The sequence below is a fragment of the Typopeltis vanoorti genome, chromosome 8, assembly GCF_054136105.1.
Source record: "Typopeltis vanoorti isolate ZY-2024b chromosome 8, IOZ_Tvanoo_1.0, whole genome shotgun sequence".
NCBI classification, from domain to species: domain Eukaryota; kingdom Metazoa; phylum Arthropoda; class Arachnida; order Uropygi; family Thelyphonidae; genus Typopeltis; species Typopeltis vanoorti.
Window position 1 is genome coordinate 91,592,431 of NC_143556.1, and position 20,764 is coordinate 91,613,194.

Consider the following 20,764-nt stretch of genomic DNA (forward strand, 5'->3'; position numbering starts at 1 on the left):
TGATAACGTTGGAGTCTTGACAAGTAACAGACTGATTTGGAGGAAAATTGTTGATAGGAAGTTAGTAATGATGTAATTTTTTCATGTAGTACTGTCATATCCTGTACATCCCTTAAGGGTACATGGCAGGAATTTGATGATGAAAAAAAAAAAAAAAAAAGACTAAAAATAATATAGACCTGATGATCTAAGCTTACCTGTGTGAATTTGCCTCTGATATTCTAATTTTTGATAAATTAAAAAAATGTATTTTTTCGAAGAATTGATCATTCGAAAAGCTTACTTTCGAAGAGATGGTTAAAAATAATGGTCCAAAAATGATTTAGAAATGAAAAGGTATAATCGCACAATATTAAAATAAAGAAAAAATACAGTTTTTTAATTATTATTATTACTTGACACCTCCAGTGAATCCAAAGACTCATCGAGGAAGGGCACTTGCTTTACAACTGTCTACACCACTCAATTCACTAACTATGCCAATTGCCATCTATCGCCGACCACCACCACTAGTATATCCACATAGAATCACAAACATCCACGCCCATGATGGGATTTGAACCTGCAGCCTTTTGGCTGGAGAGCGGATGCGCTAACCACTCGGCCATCCAGTCTAGCTTGATTCATCTATCAATATTATTTTGTAATGAACTAACATATTTACTCATGTTACATGACAGCACAGTGGTAAAAAACACTGACCAGACATGCAGTCAGGAATACATATCCATGCTTCATGTAGAAAATGCCACCAAATGCCTGAAATGTGGAAAGGCAGCTGGGGTAGATGATATTCGACCAGAAATGCTCGAGAATTGAGGTATAAAAGTCTTACAGTGGCTGCGTAGTTCAGAAGGCCTGGACAGAGAGATGAATTCCAGATGATTATGAGTAGAGCTCGCATAATACCCCTATATAAAAATGGAAATAAAACTGAATGTGAGAATTGCAGAGGCATTTCATTACTGAGTGTTCTTGGTAGGATATATGCAAGTATACTTGAGAAACGGCTGAGAAAGATTGTGGAAGAGAAGCTTGGTGAAGAACAAGCTGGATTCAGATCAAATATAGGCTGTCAGGATCAAATTTTCACTTCACGACAGATAGTTGAGAAATCATGGGAATATAACAAGGATCTGTATTTGAGTTTTGTAGATCTGGAAAAGGCATACGACAAGGTGGCAAGAGAGAAGCTATTCAAAATGCTACAGTTGCATGGTGTCAATGGGGTATTATATCATGCAATACTTAGTGTTTATTTGAGTTGTAAGTCAGCAGTTAGAATTGAAGGAAGTACAGGAAGATGGTTTAATGTTAAATCTGGTATCGTACAAGGATGTTCATTATCTATATGGATCACATAATGAAGGAAAGTGTTATTAAACATGATATCGAAATTGGAGATGTTAATCTCAGTTCTTTGCTTTATGCAGATGGATGATGTTATACTTCTAAGTAAATCCACTACACGTCTGCAAGATTTTCTGATTAAATCGAATAACTGTTGTAATAGATATGGTACAGAGATCAGCATTAAAAAGACAAAGACAATGTAAATAGGCAGAAACATTGAAAAGTGAATGGAGAACCTATAGAACATGTAAAACATTTCAGCTACTTAGGCGTGAATTTTAGTGAAGATGGTAAATTTAATATGGAAATAGACAACAGAATCAACAAAGATGGTATGGTAAGAAGTCAACTGAATAAATTTATATGGAATAAGAGAGAAATTAGTCAAAACACTAAATTAGCTGTGTACAAATAGTGTTCAAACCAATTTTAACTTATGGATCTGAGAGATGGGTTAGAAATAAAGCACTTCACCAAAAACTAGAGACCACAGATATGAGAGTCCTGAGAAAGATTAGGGGCATGAACTAATGGCGTCAATGGCAATATCATATTAAAAACGAGGATATTAAGAAGGAACTTGACGTTATCAGCGTCCAGAAATGTGTTAGCAGAGCTGATCTCAGGTATGGTCACTTAAACAGAATGGGAGAGGAAAGATTAGCAAAACAAGTGTTCTTTGCCAGGTTGGCAAGAAAAAGACCCAGAGGAAGATCAAGATATAGGTGGATTGATACAGTAAAAAGTGCCTGAGAAGACAGAAATATAAGATCTGATAATATTGTAGTCTTGACAGGTAACAGACTAATTTGGAAGAAAATGGTAAATAGGAAGTTAGTAATGATGTAAATTTTTCATGTACTACTGTCATATCCTGTACACCCTTTGAGGGTATATACCAGGAATTTGATGATGATGTCATTGATGATTCTAGTTATATGCAATACCACGTAAATATTCTGTTATATTTTCCTTATCGTAATTTATAACTTTTTTCAAAATATATTTTTGATCGTAACATCTACGTTTGAGCTGATGTTCAAAACCTGTTACTGCTCTTTAACAATCAACATCATACGTTTTTGAATATTTTATAATCCATTTATAAAATTCCATAAATTTGGATGACTTGTGCTACTGCCAAAGTTCAATTGCAATTTTCGATGACAGGCTTCCGCAAAATTATGGAGCCCTGGTTCTATTATTCCTTTGACGAACTATATATGTGTTCGTAAACTATTCTAAAATTGGTTCAAATTCATTGGAAAAATGATTCTCATGTTCAGAAATAGCATAAGTTATATTGTGTTCTGGAACAAAAGCAAGTGAAGTGATCATTTTTGAATTTAAAGGGAATTGCTCATCAGAATTGTATCTGGTTAAAAGTTTTGACGAAGCTAAATGCTTACGAAGATTTTGTACGAGATGAAAAAAGTAACCATTTATGTTAACTTGCGTTAATACTATACATAAATCTTGATGAATGGCAATTTCATAATCAACATTTAAATTTTCGGGATCTAGTAATGGCCACATTTCATGTATCATATAAATAATTTTTTGCATGTTTCAAGAGTCTTATTTGGTAGTAAACAATATAAAACACTGAAAACAGCACCTACATCCTTTCTATCCAAAATAACAAAAATTTGAGCAAAAGAGGGGGGAGAAAGTAAAAATGTGCCATCCACAAATAATTCATTCTTTCTTTTGCTCCACATTTCATGACTTTTATGACCAAAATAATGTTGTCATTATGATATAAACAAAAATATTTATTAACTAGCTGGCTCATTTTTTGCATGACAAATTCAATATAACTTCTATACAATTTCGTAATTCTACACAATAAAAATAAGCTTAATTATATGCGAGTTTTTTTCATATTTTATGTTTATACCATTCTTTTAACTCGTTTTTCAAGAAACGTTATTTACCAGGTTGTAGATCAATAAAATAGCATTGCATATTTGATCTATTATGTTATCACCCAGATGTCTGGTGCCCAGTTGACCATTGCTTAGTCGCTGTCGCCCACTTGACATGCCCCTTTTGAAATGTGGACCATCAGAAGAATTGTGAAAATATCATTTTCACAATTCTTCTGATTTTCACAATGTGAAAATAGAGAAAATGAAATTGTTTTAAAGAAAGCAAAAATGAAAATCATTAAGAAAACTTAAATATTTTGGACATCTAACTATACAAAAAGCATTCAGAAATTAATTTTAGGAAGGAAACTGGACAGAAGAAAGGGAGAGATAAACACTGGAGAATGTGGTTTGGAGACATTAAGGACTGGACTGGCTTGAATTACCATAAATATTCCAGAGTGGCAAAAGAAAGGGAAAAAGTTCCACGACATGACTTTCCAACCTCCTTCTAGGGATGACACTTGAGGAAGAATGGTTAATTTGTGGAGATTAAAAATTTTGGAAGAGCGATTTGATGTAGAAAATTTTTCCACTTAGTTTCTAAGCAAATTATACTTTCCAAGAAATTATATTCTTGTTTAATCTGTTCACCCAAGTGTAAACAAACAAATTTTGCATGTGAGAAATTTTCATGACCAGGTTGTTTGTATATAGCGGTTGATGACTTCACACTATTTGCTTTAGTATCCCATAATACAAAGCACAATTCCTTTTGGACATGAAGGAATAGTCTCATGAGAGGCAGCGAGACCCAAGAAAGCACCAAGGTTGATTAATGTTACTTACTAGATGTATGAGAAATATCCTTTTATAATTTAGTTTGGTGTGATGTTGTGATACTGTTAAAATAAGTTATGAATGGTCTTCATATTTTTTGGGATAATTGCAAATTACTGTTCCAAAGCATCTTCATATATGAATGCTTATTCAGGAGAGTTCTAAAAATTTATCACATTGACTGAATCTGGAAATGCAGTGAAGAACGCAATTAATGGGAAATTATGATTTCTAATTACGTCAACTTTATTTTTTTCCTTCTTCAGTGTTTTTTCGATTTTCAACTATGGTTTTAATACATATACCGGCCACTGAATTAGAAACCTTCATGCAGATGTGCATAAACATCACTTACACATCACATATGCAAAATACTTGATCATGTGCATCACCATGTGTTCTAGGCAACTATTTAAAAATGCTGCTGGTCAGCAATTGTCAGTAGTGTCGATCACAATGGGGAAAAACAAAGGATTTTTAGGAGTTTGATAAAAAGGCTTTATTTTAGGTGCCCATCTGACTGGAGCCACAATTTTGAAAACTGTAGAGCTGACTGGTTTTTCAAAAGGTGAGATATCACGGTGTTTAATCAGTGCAAAAATAACCAAAATTTTTTCCTAAAAACTATAACTGTGGTCCTAAAACAGTCAAGAACGAGATTGTTGTCTGAGATGGCTTGTATGGACAAACAACTTTTGTGTGGCAAATGACAAGCATTTAATAAAGGCTATTTCTTACCACTATATCACTGAACTGTGTGTAGGGAAATTGAAGGGTATTGGTAGTAGCATCCCTATACGGAAACCACTGATTTCTGTGAAGAACTGGAAAGTTCATCTACTGTGGTGTCAGGAACACTGTGATTGAACACACTTGAAGACTGGAAAAAAGTCAGTCATCTGGTTTGAAGTGTCACGGTACACCTTCTGTACTGATGGTAGGCAGAGAGTCTGATGGGAGCACCATGAAGCAGTGAACCCAGCTTGCCTTGAAAAATCTTCAATCCTCTTCCATGAAATCTGAACCAGTTAAAGTATTGTCTGGTGAATGTCTGGTATGTTGTAGATGTAATCCAACACCTTGTGGAATCTATACCAAACTGCATATGTGCTGTGATTTGGGTTAAAGAAGATACAACGCAGTATTAAATAAAAGTTTCTAGTTTAGTGCTGGTATGTGTAGTATTGTAGTTTTAATATAGGATACATGTGCATGCATTCCCTTAAACAAAAGGCTTCACCTGTTGGTATTTAAAAATGTATTATGCATGACATATAAGGACAGAACAACAAAAGAGTCGATGACGAACAAATCTTTTTCTTCAAAGTGACTTACTGATTAAAAATAAACATTTGCTTTTACATAAACGTTCTTACTTGTGTAATTTTGTGGTAATGTTTGATTCTATAATGCTAGACCACCATAAGAAAGACTTATAAATTTGATTTGTCACTGACTAACTCTTTTTGAAGCCATTTTTCAACTACTTTTCAAGTTTGTTGATCCTTGATACAGGCAAATAGAGTTACCCTTAACTCGAGGCTTTAATTTTACACCTCAGGAAAATTGACTGTAGAACTTGCAGCATTTCAGACAACAGTTAGTGTCAGGATTGCTTTTTATATAAATGTTCTTGCTTCTTGTGTAGTTTTGTGGCAATATTTGATTCTAACTCCCATTGGGATGAAAACATTGCAGTTGTCTTTGATATTATCACTCCATTGTCCTCAGTCAATGGTGGCTATAAGCTCATTTGTGAAGGCGTGTATAGTAAGAACTACACATGCATACTGATTTCTGAAATTTAGAGCTCAACAAGCTGTGCATATTTCCTTTGTGGAGTAGGTACTGCAGGATTTATTCGTTTTAAAATATTTAATTATCTTTTTATTTCATTCATAATCTTTTTTATATTAACATTCTGAAAATTTTCTATTTTTATTGATTGCATATCTTTTTGTAGTTTTATTTACAGCCTGTTGCCAGGAGAGCAGATATACTTACGATTTGGCTAACCAGACCTGATTTTGACCTAATGACAAAATGGTGGCCATCATTTTGCCATTAGGTCAAAATAAATTTGAGAAGATAAAACACCTGTCATATATCTTCTGAGTTTGTGAAAAATTCAAATGTGACCCAGAAAAAAAAAGGTATAATATTTGAACAGCAGAGTAAACTCCATGCTTTAGTAAATTATTCAAATACAAACCCCATTCAATAACTGTGATTTGGTTAGGCTGTGTAATTGCACACTGTTGTGCTTTTATTTTTTATATTTGTTTTTATGCTGTTCTTTCTTAACTCAATTGGAGAACTCAGATTCTTGAGTTCCAGGCAGACTGATGACCTTGTTATTATTCTGTCTTGTACAATATTCTGCAGTTTTTTAATCTACTATTCACTTTTACCTCCTCCATGAGTTTGATAGCCCAGATTATCTAGTAGATTACCTTCTAGATGTTATTAACTCAGAAATAAAATATGTTGGGAAATATCACAAGAAACTAGAAAATGTTCAATGCTTGAAAATTTGTAAACAGAATAAGACTAAATATGACTAGCTGGTTTTGGTTATCTAGTTGAATAGTGTTTCCATTTTCTTCAGTCCATATATTGAAATTTCAGATAAAATTATGGGCATTGGTAGTTGCAAATGAATTCGTTTCCTGACACCTCTGTTTATTAATTATCCTGAACTAGCTTGAAAATGTTCCATGTTTTGTTTCTTGAGGTTTTTCTTGTTATCTGACTCTCCTGTCCATGGTATTCTCTTGTTATAGGTTTACAACTTTTGTGAGTGGGGCACATACATACACACAAAAGCTGAAACTGCTTTTCCATTTAATTACTTCATTACACAACTTAGTTTAATAACAGATAGTGCATAAGTTTACAGCCTATCATGTCTTGCAACCTTAACATAAGTACAGTTGATCCTTGATATAGCAGACTTGTAGCGTCCAGTGAAATAGTTTGCTATAGTGAATTTTCTTTAGCATTGGACCTACACTTCTTTGGTCAAGATGCTGATAGTTTCTTATAATGTAAAATGCTGTAGTGAAAGTAGGCTTTATTTTGCATTCCATCATTTGGTTTTTCTATCCATAAGTGAACCATCAATTAAGAAAAAATTTTAAATAAATAAAATAAAAGCAATGTAGTTGAACTAGTACTCATTAGTTTCAAAGATAAGCACAGGCATACAATGAATGATCAGATAAAACAACTAACAATTCCAAATATGCAGGTCATGAGTTTTTACCAAAATCCTTTACATAGCCAGTGCTTGATAATTAAGCCAAAACACTAAAAGCAGGTGTTTTTTAAGAATTAAATGAACAAAAAATTCTTGTGATTAATTATAGAAGGTGGGGGTGAGTTCTTAGTCTTTTTTTTCCCCTGAAATATCTGCTCAGCAATTCTGAAAATCCAGAAGGTAGAACTTGTATGAGATCACTCGTATGAGGAATAGGTTCTCATCTTAGAGATCACTCTTTTAGTTGCACTGTTCATATCTTTGGCAAAGAATGCTGAACTATCATAAGAAAGAGAGGAGGATTAAGAACATATCAATCATAAATTGTCTTGATCAATGTTTCCCAAAGTGTGGTATGCATACCCCAGTGGTCAGCTAGAGATATTTAGAGGATATGAGGCACTCTTTTTAAAAATTTCTCTCACTTTTTTTTTCTACTTTTATATTTTTGTTGCCATATTGTTTCAGATAAGTGCAAGGGTATTCTCTGATTAATTTTGCTTAAACTAAAAAAAGCTGAAGGAATTTTTAAACAAAATGTCTCTTGGTATGCATTGGCTGACCTTCATTAGAGCTATGTCTAGATGATGGCTATGTCTAGATGATTGTTCTAGCTGCATGGTTCAAACTATTTGCATTAGAAGTGTCAATTCAAGTAGTTTGAACCATGTGGTTGGAATGCTGAATTACCATAAGAAAGAGGAGGATTAAGAAATTATGGCATAAATTGTCTAGATCAGTGTTTTCCAAAGTGTGGGAAAAGCTTTAGGAACCATTGAAAAATATGTTTAATAGCATATTTTTCTTTCAACTCTAAGTATATTAGATTTTTATAACTAAAAATGTATTTAATAATTTTTTAAAAAAATTCCACGTTTGTAATTATAACGCAAATGTTAAAAATAAGTACTTTTATAATTATTCATGTTTGAATGAAATATAAGTTCTCCCATATTATCTTGTCTGAGAAGGAGTATGTCATTGTTAGTAAAATTTTAAAATCAGTACATGGGTACCAAAGGTTTGGGAAACACTGGTCTAGATAATCATACCTATGCTGTCAGAAATTTTCTTTTTGTCCTTAGGAAGTAACTTATCAATCTCCATACATCTTACCATAAGAATCACCCCCATAGTTCTCTTGGCATTCAGTACACAAAAATGAGTAAACTGTAACATGTCCATCTTTATTGATTGTGTGTTTCTTAAATGGTTTAACAAAATGTGTACTGATCAGGATCAGTTCAAAGCTTTAATTACATTTATATAGAGAGTTCATTTTTCAGCATCATTACCTTAATTTTTTTAAAAAAGAAAATATTGCAATCATGGAATTCAGAAACAACCAAAGAAAATGATTAACTTTTCAACATTCATCATACTATATAAAAAAAAACTTACACCAAAGGAGGGGAGGAGGAATAAAGAAAAATTAATGACAGGTTAAGAGGAGGGGGGTAGAGAAAGAGGAAAAAAAAAGGTAACTATAACACCTTGTCATCCATAATCATGACAGTGCTATGATTTAAGGCATGGATCATCTGTTGCTTAAAATTAGAAAAAAAAAAAAAAATTCTCTCTGATTAGCTACATTTATATGCATCTATTTACAATTTTTTTAAATATTTTTCTTGAAAAAACAGATTAGATTAGAACAAGAAAGAAAAGAACGCAGGAAACAAAAAGAAAAAGAGAAACGTGAACGCTTAAGAGCAGAAGGAAAGCTTTTAACAAGGACACAGAAACAAGCTAGAGCCCGTGCAGAAGCTACATTGCTTGCTTTAAGACAGCAAGGTAATAAATTAAAATTCAAGATGTCTTAGAGTAGATATATATATATATATATATATATATATGAATGAATGAATGAATGAATGAATGAATGATCATTAACTCGGTTAACATACATATTTTTTAAAAGAATTGAATGACTAGAATCAAGATTTAAGTAAAAAGGTTTTAATATTAAAACACTACTAGTTTCGGCTTGTAACAGCCTTCATCAGGTGACATTATAAAAGAAAGAAAAAACACTGAAGCTTAAATAAACTAAGAACATCATAGAGAGGCTCTATATATAATTAACATTTAAAATGTTGTGGTTGTATTTAAAGCTGTTCTTTCGTTTGTGGTATTGTTGGGAAAGTACGTGCTAGTAGCATCTCGTGAACGCCAGTACATGATTACAGCTGAATGACTATCTGGGAAGTTGTAGCTCAAGTTATTATTTAGATGAACAGGATTGAAGATGATTTCCCTAGATTCTATGATTTTTCTCTCTAGTTCATCATTGCAACGGAAAATGTTGCTAGATTTTTTCCAGCAGACTTTGGCTTTCATCATTAGGATTAGCCAAGAAAAGGATATGACTTGATAATGCACTGGCTCGTTGTCTCTTGTAAGTAATGTCCCTCATGTGTTCTTCCATATGCAATTTGACAGATTTGTCTGTCTGCCCAAAATAAGGAATATCACAATCACACAATATTTTATATACACCTGGGTATTTGAGTCGATGATGACAAGGTTTTGGGTGGCTTATTAAGAAACGGATTTTTGGAAGTGGAGTGAACAAGGTTCTGATATTGTATTTTCTTAGAACTTTTGCTAATTTGATTCTAACATGATTCCATTATGGTTTTCCTCGAACATATCAATAGCCAACATCAAAGTATTAAGTTTTCTGCCGAGCTTGAAACGGATAATTCCCTGCCTTTGCTTGATGTCAAACTGACATGCTCCTCTGTAAACTCAAAATATCGATGTATAGAAAGCCAACGCATACCAACAGATATCTGCATAGTCAGTCCCATCACTTCCCTCCTCATAAGCTTGGAATAATTTCCACCTTGGGACATAGAGTCCGTTCTCTTCTGGATGACCCAAATGAACTTCTTACAGAAATAAACCATCTCAAAATTTCTTTCAAAGTTAATGGATATTCCAAGAGAATCATAGAAAAATTCCTTCTTAATCTTCCTAGACATCACTCAGAAGAAATAAATAGATTCAAAGGCAATATTTCTATTCCTTACATAAGTACAGTTTCACATAAATTAGCAAAAGTTCTAAGAAAATACAATGTCAGAAACTTGTTCACTCCACTTCCAAAAATCCGTTTCTTAATAAGCTACCCAAAACCTTGTCATCATCAACTCAAATACCCTGGTGTATATAAAATATTGTGTGATTGTGATATTCCTTATTTTGGGCAGACAGACAAATCTGTCGAATTGCGTATGGAAGAACACATGAGGGACATTACTTACAAGAGACAGTGAGCCAGTGCATTATCAAGTCATATCCTTTTCTAGGCTAATCCTAATGATGAAAGCCAAAGTCACAAAGTCTGCTGGAAAAATCTACTAACATCTTCCGTTGCAATGATGAACCGTAGAATCTAGGGAAATCATCTTCAATCCTGTTCATCTAAATAATAACTTGAGCTACAACCTCCCAGATAGTCATTCAGCTGTAATCATGTACTGGCATTCACGAGATGCTACTAGCACGTACTTTCCAAACAATACCACAAACGAAAGAACAACTTTAAATACAACCACAATGTTTTAATGTTAATTATGTATAGAGACTCTCTATGATGTTCTTAGTTTATTTAAGCTTCAGTGTTTTAGTGGTTTTTCTTTTTTCTTTCTTTTATAATGTCATCTGATGAAGGCTGTTACAAGCCGAAACTAGTAGTGTCAATCTCTTTTAATATTAAAACCTTTTTACTTAAATCTCGGTTCTAGTCATTGATTTCTTTTAAAATATATATATATATAAAAATTTTTGCTGTAGCCATTCTTCATAACATACCACACTTAAGGTCTTTTGAAACTTTCCTAATCAAGTATAAGTTCTATAATAAATAGCCTATTTGCTTAATTAGGAAGAGTGACATGGAAGGAAAGTTTGGAGATGTTATGAATAAGAATGATTGATTACGCAAATTCATTAAGCTTTCTGCATACTTTCTTCTTTTACAGTTGAAATATTTGGGACCAATATAAATCCATGTTTTTTTAGCATCATTTATATTTAGAAAATGCTTTGCTTTTAGCTTAGCATGCTCATGATGAACTTTAGGTACTCTATATAACTCTTTCAGAGTTGTAATGTGGGCAATGATATCCTGAGATAAAAATATGAATTTGATGGGTTGAACTATGAGGTGGTGTTAGATGTCATTTATGGATATGTATCCCTTCATGTGGGGCACCTGTTTGTGGTGGTGACCTCCCATTAATACTACTAACTCTTTTTTTTGCTTTTCTTTCTATATCCTTTGCTCTACTTCTCCTGAATTTTTCACCGTCCTATTTTCCACATCACCGTCACTAGGATCCATTGTCCTGCCACTATGTTCATCATGCAGTGCAACCCATGAACATCTTGAAAGGAGTCAAGATGTTCATGGGTGCCTGACAGTCTTGTGCTACTTTCATCCTTGCTTTGGCAAGACATTTGGTGCTTGTATGGCTTGACCAAAATAATTTTCTAGTGGATCTACTACATGAGTAAGCCATGTTGAATAAAACTCAGCAATAGTTGAGGGACAGCCCATGGCTTGCTGTGGTGCTGATCTGTTGTCAGATAGCCCTAGCATTCCAGTTCTGAGTCTAATGTTTTTTGCATAAATAAAATGCAAAAAGCATACTATCTTTTCTGATTATCCATGCAGTAAGTGAACATGCAATTGTGAAAATGTCTCCCTTTTCTTTATCTAGAAGATTTTGCAGGATTTTCAAAATCACTGAAAAAAGTTTGGTTCAGTGGACATTTATGTTGAAACATCTTCCCAAAAACATTCAGAGCAACTCTTTTGTCCATCACTTGGTAGGCTGCCAATCACAGTACCCCCCCCCCCATTCAAATATTACTCGAGGAGTAAGATTTGAATGAGTTGTCCTCGATGTTCGTAATGAGATTTGCTGCATATTGCAAGTTCAAGGAGTGACAACCATAATAAGAATTCTCATATCATCATCATCAATAACCATGATGGGCTCACTGCCCGTTGGTCTCGCAGTTTCTGTACACCCATTCCACACCAGTCCTTTATGTTGTCTGTCCATTTTCTGTATGGTCTATCTCTTCTGTTTACACCATCCATAATACCAAACATGAATGTCTTTATCTTCTGGTCCTCTCTCATTCTGCAGATGTGTCCAGATAATTGCAGCTTCCTTTTATAATCTTCTACATTAGATTCTTCTTTGGTTGTATCTTCTGATAGAGCTCTTTATTTGTAATTTTCTGTACCCATCCTATTCTTAGAATCTTCCTGTAACAAGTTCTTTCAAATGGCAAAATTCTTTTTCTTGATTCCTTATTTATCACCCATGTTTCAGATCCATAATTCTCATATGTAAATAACAAATTGCACAATGACCACAGTAATTAACTTGAATGAAAGTACAGATATTTCATACTGAAAATAATAGTACATCAGTGTGTAGAAACAAGCAAGTCAAAGAACAGGAATACAAGGTACATAACAACAACTGTGCTTACATCGGCCTAACCTGAACTGGAAAAATTATCCCCCCACCCCCAAAAAGTTTGAGATTCTCATTTTATATAAACACAAAAATAGTTTTAATATTATTATTAATATATTAATTTCTAGCTTGCACGTTTTTAATTGCTGAACCAATTATTGTATGTACTTCGTATTCCAAGTTTTTGATTTGCTTGTTTCTACACTGATGACGTACTGTTATTTTCAGTATAAAATATCTGTACTTTTATTCAAGTTAATTACTGAGGTTATCATGTAATTTGTTGTTTATAGTTATACCACAGATACCTTTTAAAGTTTATTCTCATACATAGGGATGTATCCTAGCTGAATACTGACCAGGAATATCATTATATTTAACATTCCCAATATCACTGAAAGCAGAGTATCTCAATTTTTCTGCTAGAAGGATGAAAAGGAGATTCAAAAGATCATGACTGAGCAAAATATACTATATCAGAAAGGTGCTCCCTTTGATGCTTTCTTTACTAAGAATACAACAGTAAAATATGTCAAAGGGACATTGATTCATTATCAGTTTCATCATCACTGAGGGGTATAATTTACTTGCAGCTTCCATGGAGTTGACTAGCTGTTTTTATCAAGTCTTAGAAAAAGAGGTAAATGCAAGACTTTTCTGGTATTTAGAAAGCAATGAACTTCTTTCTAACACGCAGTGTGGCTTTCATAGACACCAGTCAACCTTGGACTCTTTGGTTCGTTTAGAAACATGTATAAGACACTTTCCTGAAATGAGAACATGTGGTTTCGGTGTTCTTTGACATGAAAAAATTTTGACTATTTAATCTTAATCTGAAAGGACACTTTCTGTTTATTAAAAACTTTCTCTCCAGCTTAGTCATTCAAGTTTAAGTGAGAAGCATGTTATCTTATCCATATCATCAAGAAGAGAGATTCCCCTCAAGGCTCTGTCTGAAGTGTGACACTCTCTTTACTATTAAAGTGAACTCACTTATTGAACAGCTTCCTCCTACAGTAGGCAGTTGCCTTTATGTTGACGACTTCACAATTTACTGTCACTATATATAAGGGTTATTGAAAGACATCAACAAGCAATCGATTGTGCCTCTTCCTAGAGGGAAGAGGCACAATTGATTTGGGTTCAGTTGTCAATTGTCATGGGTTCAGGCTATCTGCAGAAATAAACTGTGTACACTTCTGCTGGATGTGCACTCTTCACTCATATCCTGATTAAGAATGGGACAAACTGTTATCTCAGTTACACCCAAGGCCAAGTTCTTGGGACTCATCTTTGACAGAAAGCCAGCATTTTCTACACACATTCGTTGTCTTTGAGAAAAGTGCAAAAATAAATAAATAAATAAATAAGCATTGAATTTCCTCATACTCTGTCCTCTCCTGAATTGGGTGCTGATTAGTGTTCCTTGCTCTGCATTTATTGTGCACTTGTATGTTTGAAACTTGATTACAGATCCCAGGTTTATAGTTCTGCAAGGGAGGCATGCTCTGGTGTTCAGACCCAGTCCATCATCAAGGTATTGGATTAGCTACCAGTGCTTTTCACACATTACCTGATCAAAGCCTTTGTGTTGAATAAAATGAACATCCTCTATCACATAGATGAACATATGTCTCTTAATTGTGCCTTGAAGTAGGCTTGCATCCCATTCTGCAACTTCTCACTTTGTCATCCCATTCTGCAACTTCTCACTTTGTCATCCCATTCTGCAACTTCTCACTTTGTCAACTACTGAAGTCTCATACACCATCTGTTTACCTTCAATTGTTTAATGCGCACAGAGCAGTCCACTCTGATTTTTTGCCTATCTATACTGATGGTTCAAGATTAGATAACTGTTGGCTGCACTGCTGTGTTTCTTAGCATTACTATTTCTACTTCGATCCACTCGTTGCAGTAATTATACAGCAAAGTTGCTTGCCATCCATCTCACACTTGTGCATTAAAAAAAAAAATCTAGCAAAAGTGTGTAATTTATATAGGCTGAGTTCTTTACTGGTTATCTCCTCTCCAGAGGCTAGCTAACTCTTACACTCCTACAGAATCCATGCCAATGGATGGGATATCCAGCACAACTGCTGTATTTAAGCCAAGCTTTTGTAACACTTAATACTTGTAACCCATCTACTTCTGCTATTTCATCTATCTTCTTCCTGGCATCCAGGGAATTAATGGATCTGTCCAGAATACATGCCATAGTGAAGTAAACACTTTAACAACTGAGCTATTTCTCGTGCATCTGATACTTTCACCTTTTTTTTTGCATTCACTAAGCTTATTCTTTTATTTTATGGTAATTCTTCTTTTACTTGCCACTTAATACAGTTCTCTTGGCTTCCTTTGGTCTGTAGCCAACTGCTTTTCATAAGTCAACTTTGTCTTTTCACCATTGCCAACACTTTCCTGTCTTGTTTTTTACAGTGCTCAGGAGCCCTGTCACCACTCTTATAAGATGCACAATATTTGCTTCTTTTTTTTTTTTTTTTTGTGCTCTTGCTTTATAGTGTCAGTTAATCCATTGAACTCCCATTCCCATGCAACTAATTCTGTCAACTCTGGGGATGCAGTGAGATATAGCTTCTTTTAGGTAGTCTTTTGACTAATTCTCATACACTGTTTCGTTTACTATGCAGTTTCTCATGCAATGGCACTGTCTTAAGCTGCCCCTTTTCAGTTTATTGTAATTATAGTAATCCCCCCCCACCCCATTATCCTCAGGGGATATGTTCCAAGACACGCTGTAGATACCTGAAACTGCAGATAGTGGTGAACTAACCTATGATAAAGTTTAATTTATAAATTAGGCAGAGTAAGAGATTAACATCAATAACTAATAATAAAATAATTATAATAATATATTTGTAATAAGTTATATGAATGGAATATTAGCAATCTCAGCATATGTTTATTATTATTATTATTTATTTATTATTTTATGAAATCGAGATCGTTCACCTTTTTTCATTTAAAGGGAAGAACTTTATGGCTTCTCTTTGGCATATCCAAATTGACTACTTTCCTGCTTTGGGACTATTATTAAGTAAAATAAGGGTTACTTGAACACAAGTACTGTGATACTGCGACAGTTGATCTGATAACCAAGAACTACTCAGAATGGAGCACAATTCAAAACTTATGAATCTATTACTAAAAGAAAGAGCCATGCGGCTTAATTTCAGCGATGTAAAATTACATATGCAAAGTGGATACTAGATCCAACATTATTTCAGAGCTGAATGTTTTTATGAACTGAAAAGGTTCCGTGAGTTGACCTGAGGGCTTATGAGAATACAATCCTCATAAGCCCTGGGGTCAACTTACGGAACTTTCATAGTTTTTACAAACATTCAGCTTTGAAATAATGTTCGATGTAATATCCACTTTTCCGATGTAATTGTTTATTTATGGAATTTTCCATTTAATATTTTCGGACTGGGGTTGACCATAGAAACCACGGACAGTGAACCTGCAGATGGGGGGGGGGGACTACGGTACCTTCTTAGGCAAAGCTGTTGCATATGTTTCACCCTCCCATGGCAAAATGCATGATCTTTTTCACCAATTGTAGGCAGTGCCGTAACTAGGCAACTGCAATACACAGTTGCACTTGCTTAGATACACAGTTTCACTATCACTGAAATTTGGTATCAGAAATAATCAGCATTATACAGGGTGGCCATAAAATAACTTTTTCTCCTTGGAGGCATCTGTAGCTAAAAGCAATAAACAGAATGAGACCAAATTTTATGTTGAGACTTTTGAAAGCATGGGGAGATGATTTCCACAAAAAAAAAAAAAAAAAGATTTAGTACTAAAAGTTGCCGATTTTGGCACTGGCAGAGGCTGAAAATAAGCGGATAATTACATTAAATGCAGATAAAATGCAATAATAACATTTCGACGGTGTAAGCGACAGGCACGTTACAATGATAAGATTAATAATTAAGCTAAAACAACTTGCGAGAAAGACAGAAATTAATGTAGTTATCGAACTCACAGGAAACAATGTTTTATTCATCAGAATCGGGGTCCCCTGGACCACATACACGATTTTCAATGTGCTGACCTTTCTTGTGTACAACAAATTGCATTCAGTGTGCGACATGCTCTACAGCTGAGCACAAGAAGTCGGATTGGATGCTCATAACAGCCTTTTACGTTCTCTTTCAAGACATGCAAGTTGGGAACGCCACCAACATACACAACGGATTTCAAATACCCCACAGCCAAAAGTCACACGGAGTGATGTCTGGGGTTCAAGGCAGCAATGCCGTCGGAAAGAACTGACCGATAACCCTCTTATTACTGAAATGCTTGCGTAAAAGGCGCTGTACTGAAAGTTCAATATGTGGCCATGCTCCATCCTGCATAAAAATTATGGAGTCCAAACATTATCTTTGCTGCAATGCTGGAATAACAAAATTTTCCAGCATTCGTCGATAAATCTCTCCAGTAATGGAGCAGGTTACAGGACCTGTAGGGGTAATACACTCAAAAAAGTATGGTCCTATTATGAAATTGGCTGTGAAGCCACACCACACAATCACTTTTGGAGAATGTGGTGGCACTTGCTGGATCGTTTGGGGATGTTCAGATGCCCAAATTCTGCAATTGTGAGTGTTGACTGACCCATTCAGAGAAAAATGAGCCTCATCACCCCGCAATATTCTCCAAGGCCGGTCATTGTCGACCTCCATTTGGACAAGAAACATTAGCGCAAAGGTCATGTGCTTATCATAATCTGCAGTAGTTAGTGCTTGCACATGACTGAACTTATACGGATAGAAGTGAAGCATTTTCCATAAGATTTTCCAGACTGTTCCATAAACCATATCAAGTTTGCGAGCTATGGCATGAGCGCTTGGACTAGTACTGGTCCCTGTGTCGTTGAACACCACAGTAGCAACATCTGTTACTGTCTCTTCTTGCACTGCTTTCTGTCCTCTGCCAGGTCTACTCGTAGTGATCCAGTTTCTTCAAACTTCTTAATCATAGCTCTTAGTGCTACAGCTGACATAGGACCTGTACGCAGGTTATGAAGCTTTCTAACTTCCTGAAGGGCCGCTGCAACATTGCACTGTTTAAGGTAAAACAACTTAACAAATAAAGCATGCTGAAAAGTAGGATACATATTGAGCACAATTCGTCAGTCATTCGAATGGCTGCCTGAATGTTCGCAATCTCTTTTTAAGTGGAATTGTTGGCACTGCTGTCACGTACGCACAGTAAAATTTGCATAATCCTTTTTACCTGCGTTTACTGCAAATATTTGAATGTTTTCGGCTCTTCCAGCACCAAAATTTCCCCTGTCGGCGACTTTTGGTACTTTTTTTTTTTCAAGGAAATCATCTCCCCATTCCTTCAAAAGTCTCAATATAAAATTTGGTCTCATTCCGTTTATTGGTTTTAGCTACGATGCCTCCAAAGAGGGAAAGTTATTTTATGACTACCCTGTATTTTCATTTTCAAATTAAATTTTGCCACTGTGGGGAGTGATTCATAAATATTATAATATTCATGAACAAAATTTTTGTTTCTATCATATTTGTTTTTGTTGCAGCGCTGATTGTAGGTATGATCTTAACTCATTTATGGGCAAATCTCAGATACTATTAGATCCAACACTAGTAATATTGTGAATTAATTTCCCCTTATATTACATGCTTTCTTCCTCCTCCAGTCTGTACTCTCTCCTCCACTTGAAAATCGCCCATAATGATAGTCTTCCCTGTATTTAAAAGATGTTCCTTCAGCTTTTATTGCTCTTTAGATGATGCTGATGCATATCGGTAGGCAATCATGAATTTTTTTCTGGTAACCTTTTATCTTCCACCAAACAAGCTTATTGTACCTATTCATTCTGCTTTATTCTTCATTCTATCATCACCATTGGAAATTTCTATGTTTGGATTTGATTCCAGTTATTAGTAGTGCTTCCTATCCATTGTCAGCTCTCCTCCATGAATAAATTGAACTGATCACATTCTGTTCCTGTAACACTCTTCTTCTGTCTAATGAGACCTCCTTGCCTTTATTTTTATGCCTATGGCATTAGTATGTATATATACACATATATGACAGCTGACTACTGGACCAACAAGTTGGATCTTGAACTAAATTTCCGTCCCTAATATCGCAGTCAACACTTTTTTTTTCTTGAATAAACCCTGCCGGCATTTCCTGGAGTCACTGATAACAGATCTCTCTCTCTCTCTCTCTCTCACACACACACACACACACACACACACACACACACACACACACACACACACACACACACACAGTCATAGTTTCTACCAATTAATTTATGCATATGTCCTTGTTTATTCTAGCCACCCAGGCATCTAGAGCCTGACATTTCATATTCACTCTCTCACTAAACAGTTTCAAGCACTTGACACCAGAACCCTTCAAATACAATGCATGTTGCATGTACAGATCTTTTTCCTATCAAAATCATCCCATACATTTACATACTACAAACCATTATATCTTTCTTTTACTATTAGTATATTACATTATTATTATATCTACACAATCCTCTGACTCTTTTGCAGTTGCAACTCTCCTCATCTCAACTCACTGTTTTGCTCTTTATCACATCACTCAACTCTTTCATATCTTCTTTTTCCATACTTGATCCTTTCCAGTCATTCATTTATTCTAACCAACTTAATCTTATCATTCATTTGGTTAAGTTGCTTTTGTATTGCATCAGTCATGTCATGAATCTTTTGCACTTGGAAAATATAATCATTTGGCCAGTATACCCCAATCATGAAATCACTGTAGAGTTTTTTTTTCCCCTTCCAGCATTCATCAGGCTCAAAATTTCCAACATTGTGCTGGACTCTGCTTTCTTTCTATTTCTCATATCTCCTTTCTTATACTTTCGCCTCTTTCGCGCTGTTATTTCACCATCATCTTGTATTTGAAGATTTCCATTCTTGTTTTTTTTCTGATTAACACACGTCACTACCTACCACATCATCTGATTTGTGCTCATGTGAATTTCTACTTGCATTCAATATTCCACATTTCTCAGTGTACTAATTATAGCTTTTCTTGCAAATTCTAGCACCAATGAGACACTGGTGTTAGGAAAAAAAAAGCACACTGGTGCTTCCCCCCCCCTCCCCCCCAAATAAACTATTCACATAAATGAATAGAAGCACTTATGTGTTGGCAGTATATGACAATTCACTTAATGGCATTAATTCACAACACAGAATGTAAGAAAATAATTATTTATTTCACTTATTTGTTAATATTTCTTCTTCCTTTCTAGTAATAGGCCTAGAAACCTGTTATGGTCTCTTTCCATCTCTTCAAAGGCCCAACTTTATTCCTTCTCCCTGGTCGATATCTCGTAATCTTTCTGGGGAGTCTTCCTTCACTCATTCATTCTATAAAGACGAAGTAGTCTAAAGCAGATATTACCTTAAGTTCTTTTAAGATATCACTATCTCTTTTGAAGTCTAGTCTATTATATCCACTTTCTTTTAAGGTTACACGGTGATCAGCATTCATATTTATAGATTTAGGGACACAGAAGCACACATGTTGAAAATATTATTTTATTAATTACTAATAAAATAAAACTTGATGTTTCGACCCCTGTATCGAAGTCATCATCGTCAGAAGGATATATGCGTATAAGGAACCAAGCTACGTGCTCTAGCCCTGTATACCGGTAAACTAAATCTACATAGTTAATTAATCCTTTTTCCTAGCCTGACCTCTAGTGATTAAAAAATAAATAAAATAAAAAAGATAGAAAAAAAAAAAAAAAATTACAACTACAATAAACTGCTAAAGTCCTCATGTATTAATATTCTTCTGGATTTGTACAGTTCTGATTGTTATATGATTTCCTTCAGTTGCTGTTGAATGTTACAAACACTTCACCAGGTTGT

General features: G+C 34.7%; 1 protein-coding gene across 1 annotated transcript in view; it reads left to right on the forward strand.

Annotated features, from left to right (window-relative positions):
- The window catches only part of eIF5B (eukaryotic translation initiation factor 5B), a 530,511-nt gene that overhangs the window by 168,796 nt on the left and 340,951 nt on the right, over window positions 1-20,764 (forward strand). The window contains exon 8 of the mRNA XM_090397300.1: window positions 8,967-9,117. Coding sequence (XP_090253426.1) covers window positions 8,967-9,117 — 151 coding nt within the window. The remainder of the gene's footprint in view (window positions 1-8,966; window positions 9,118-20,764) is intronic.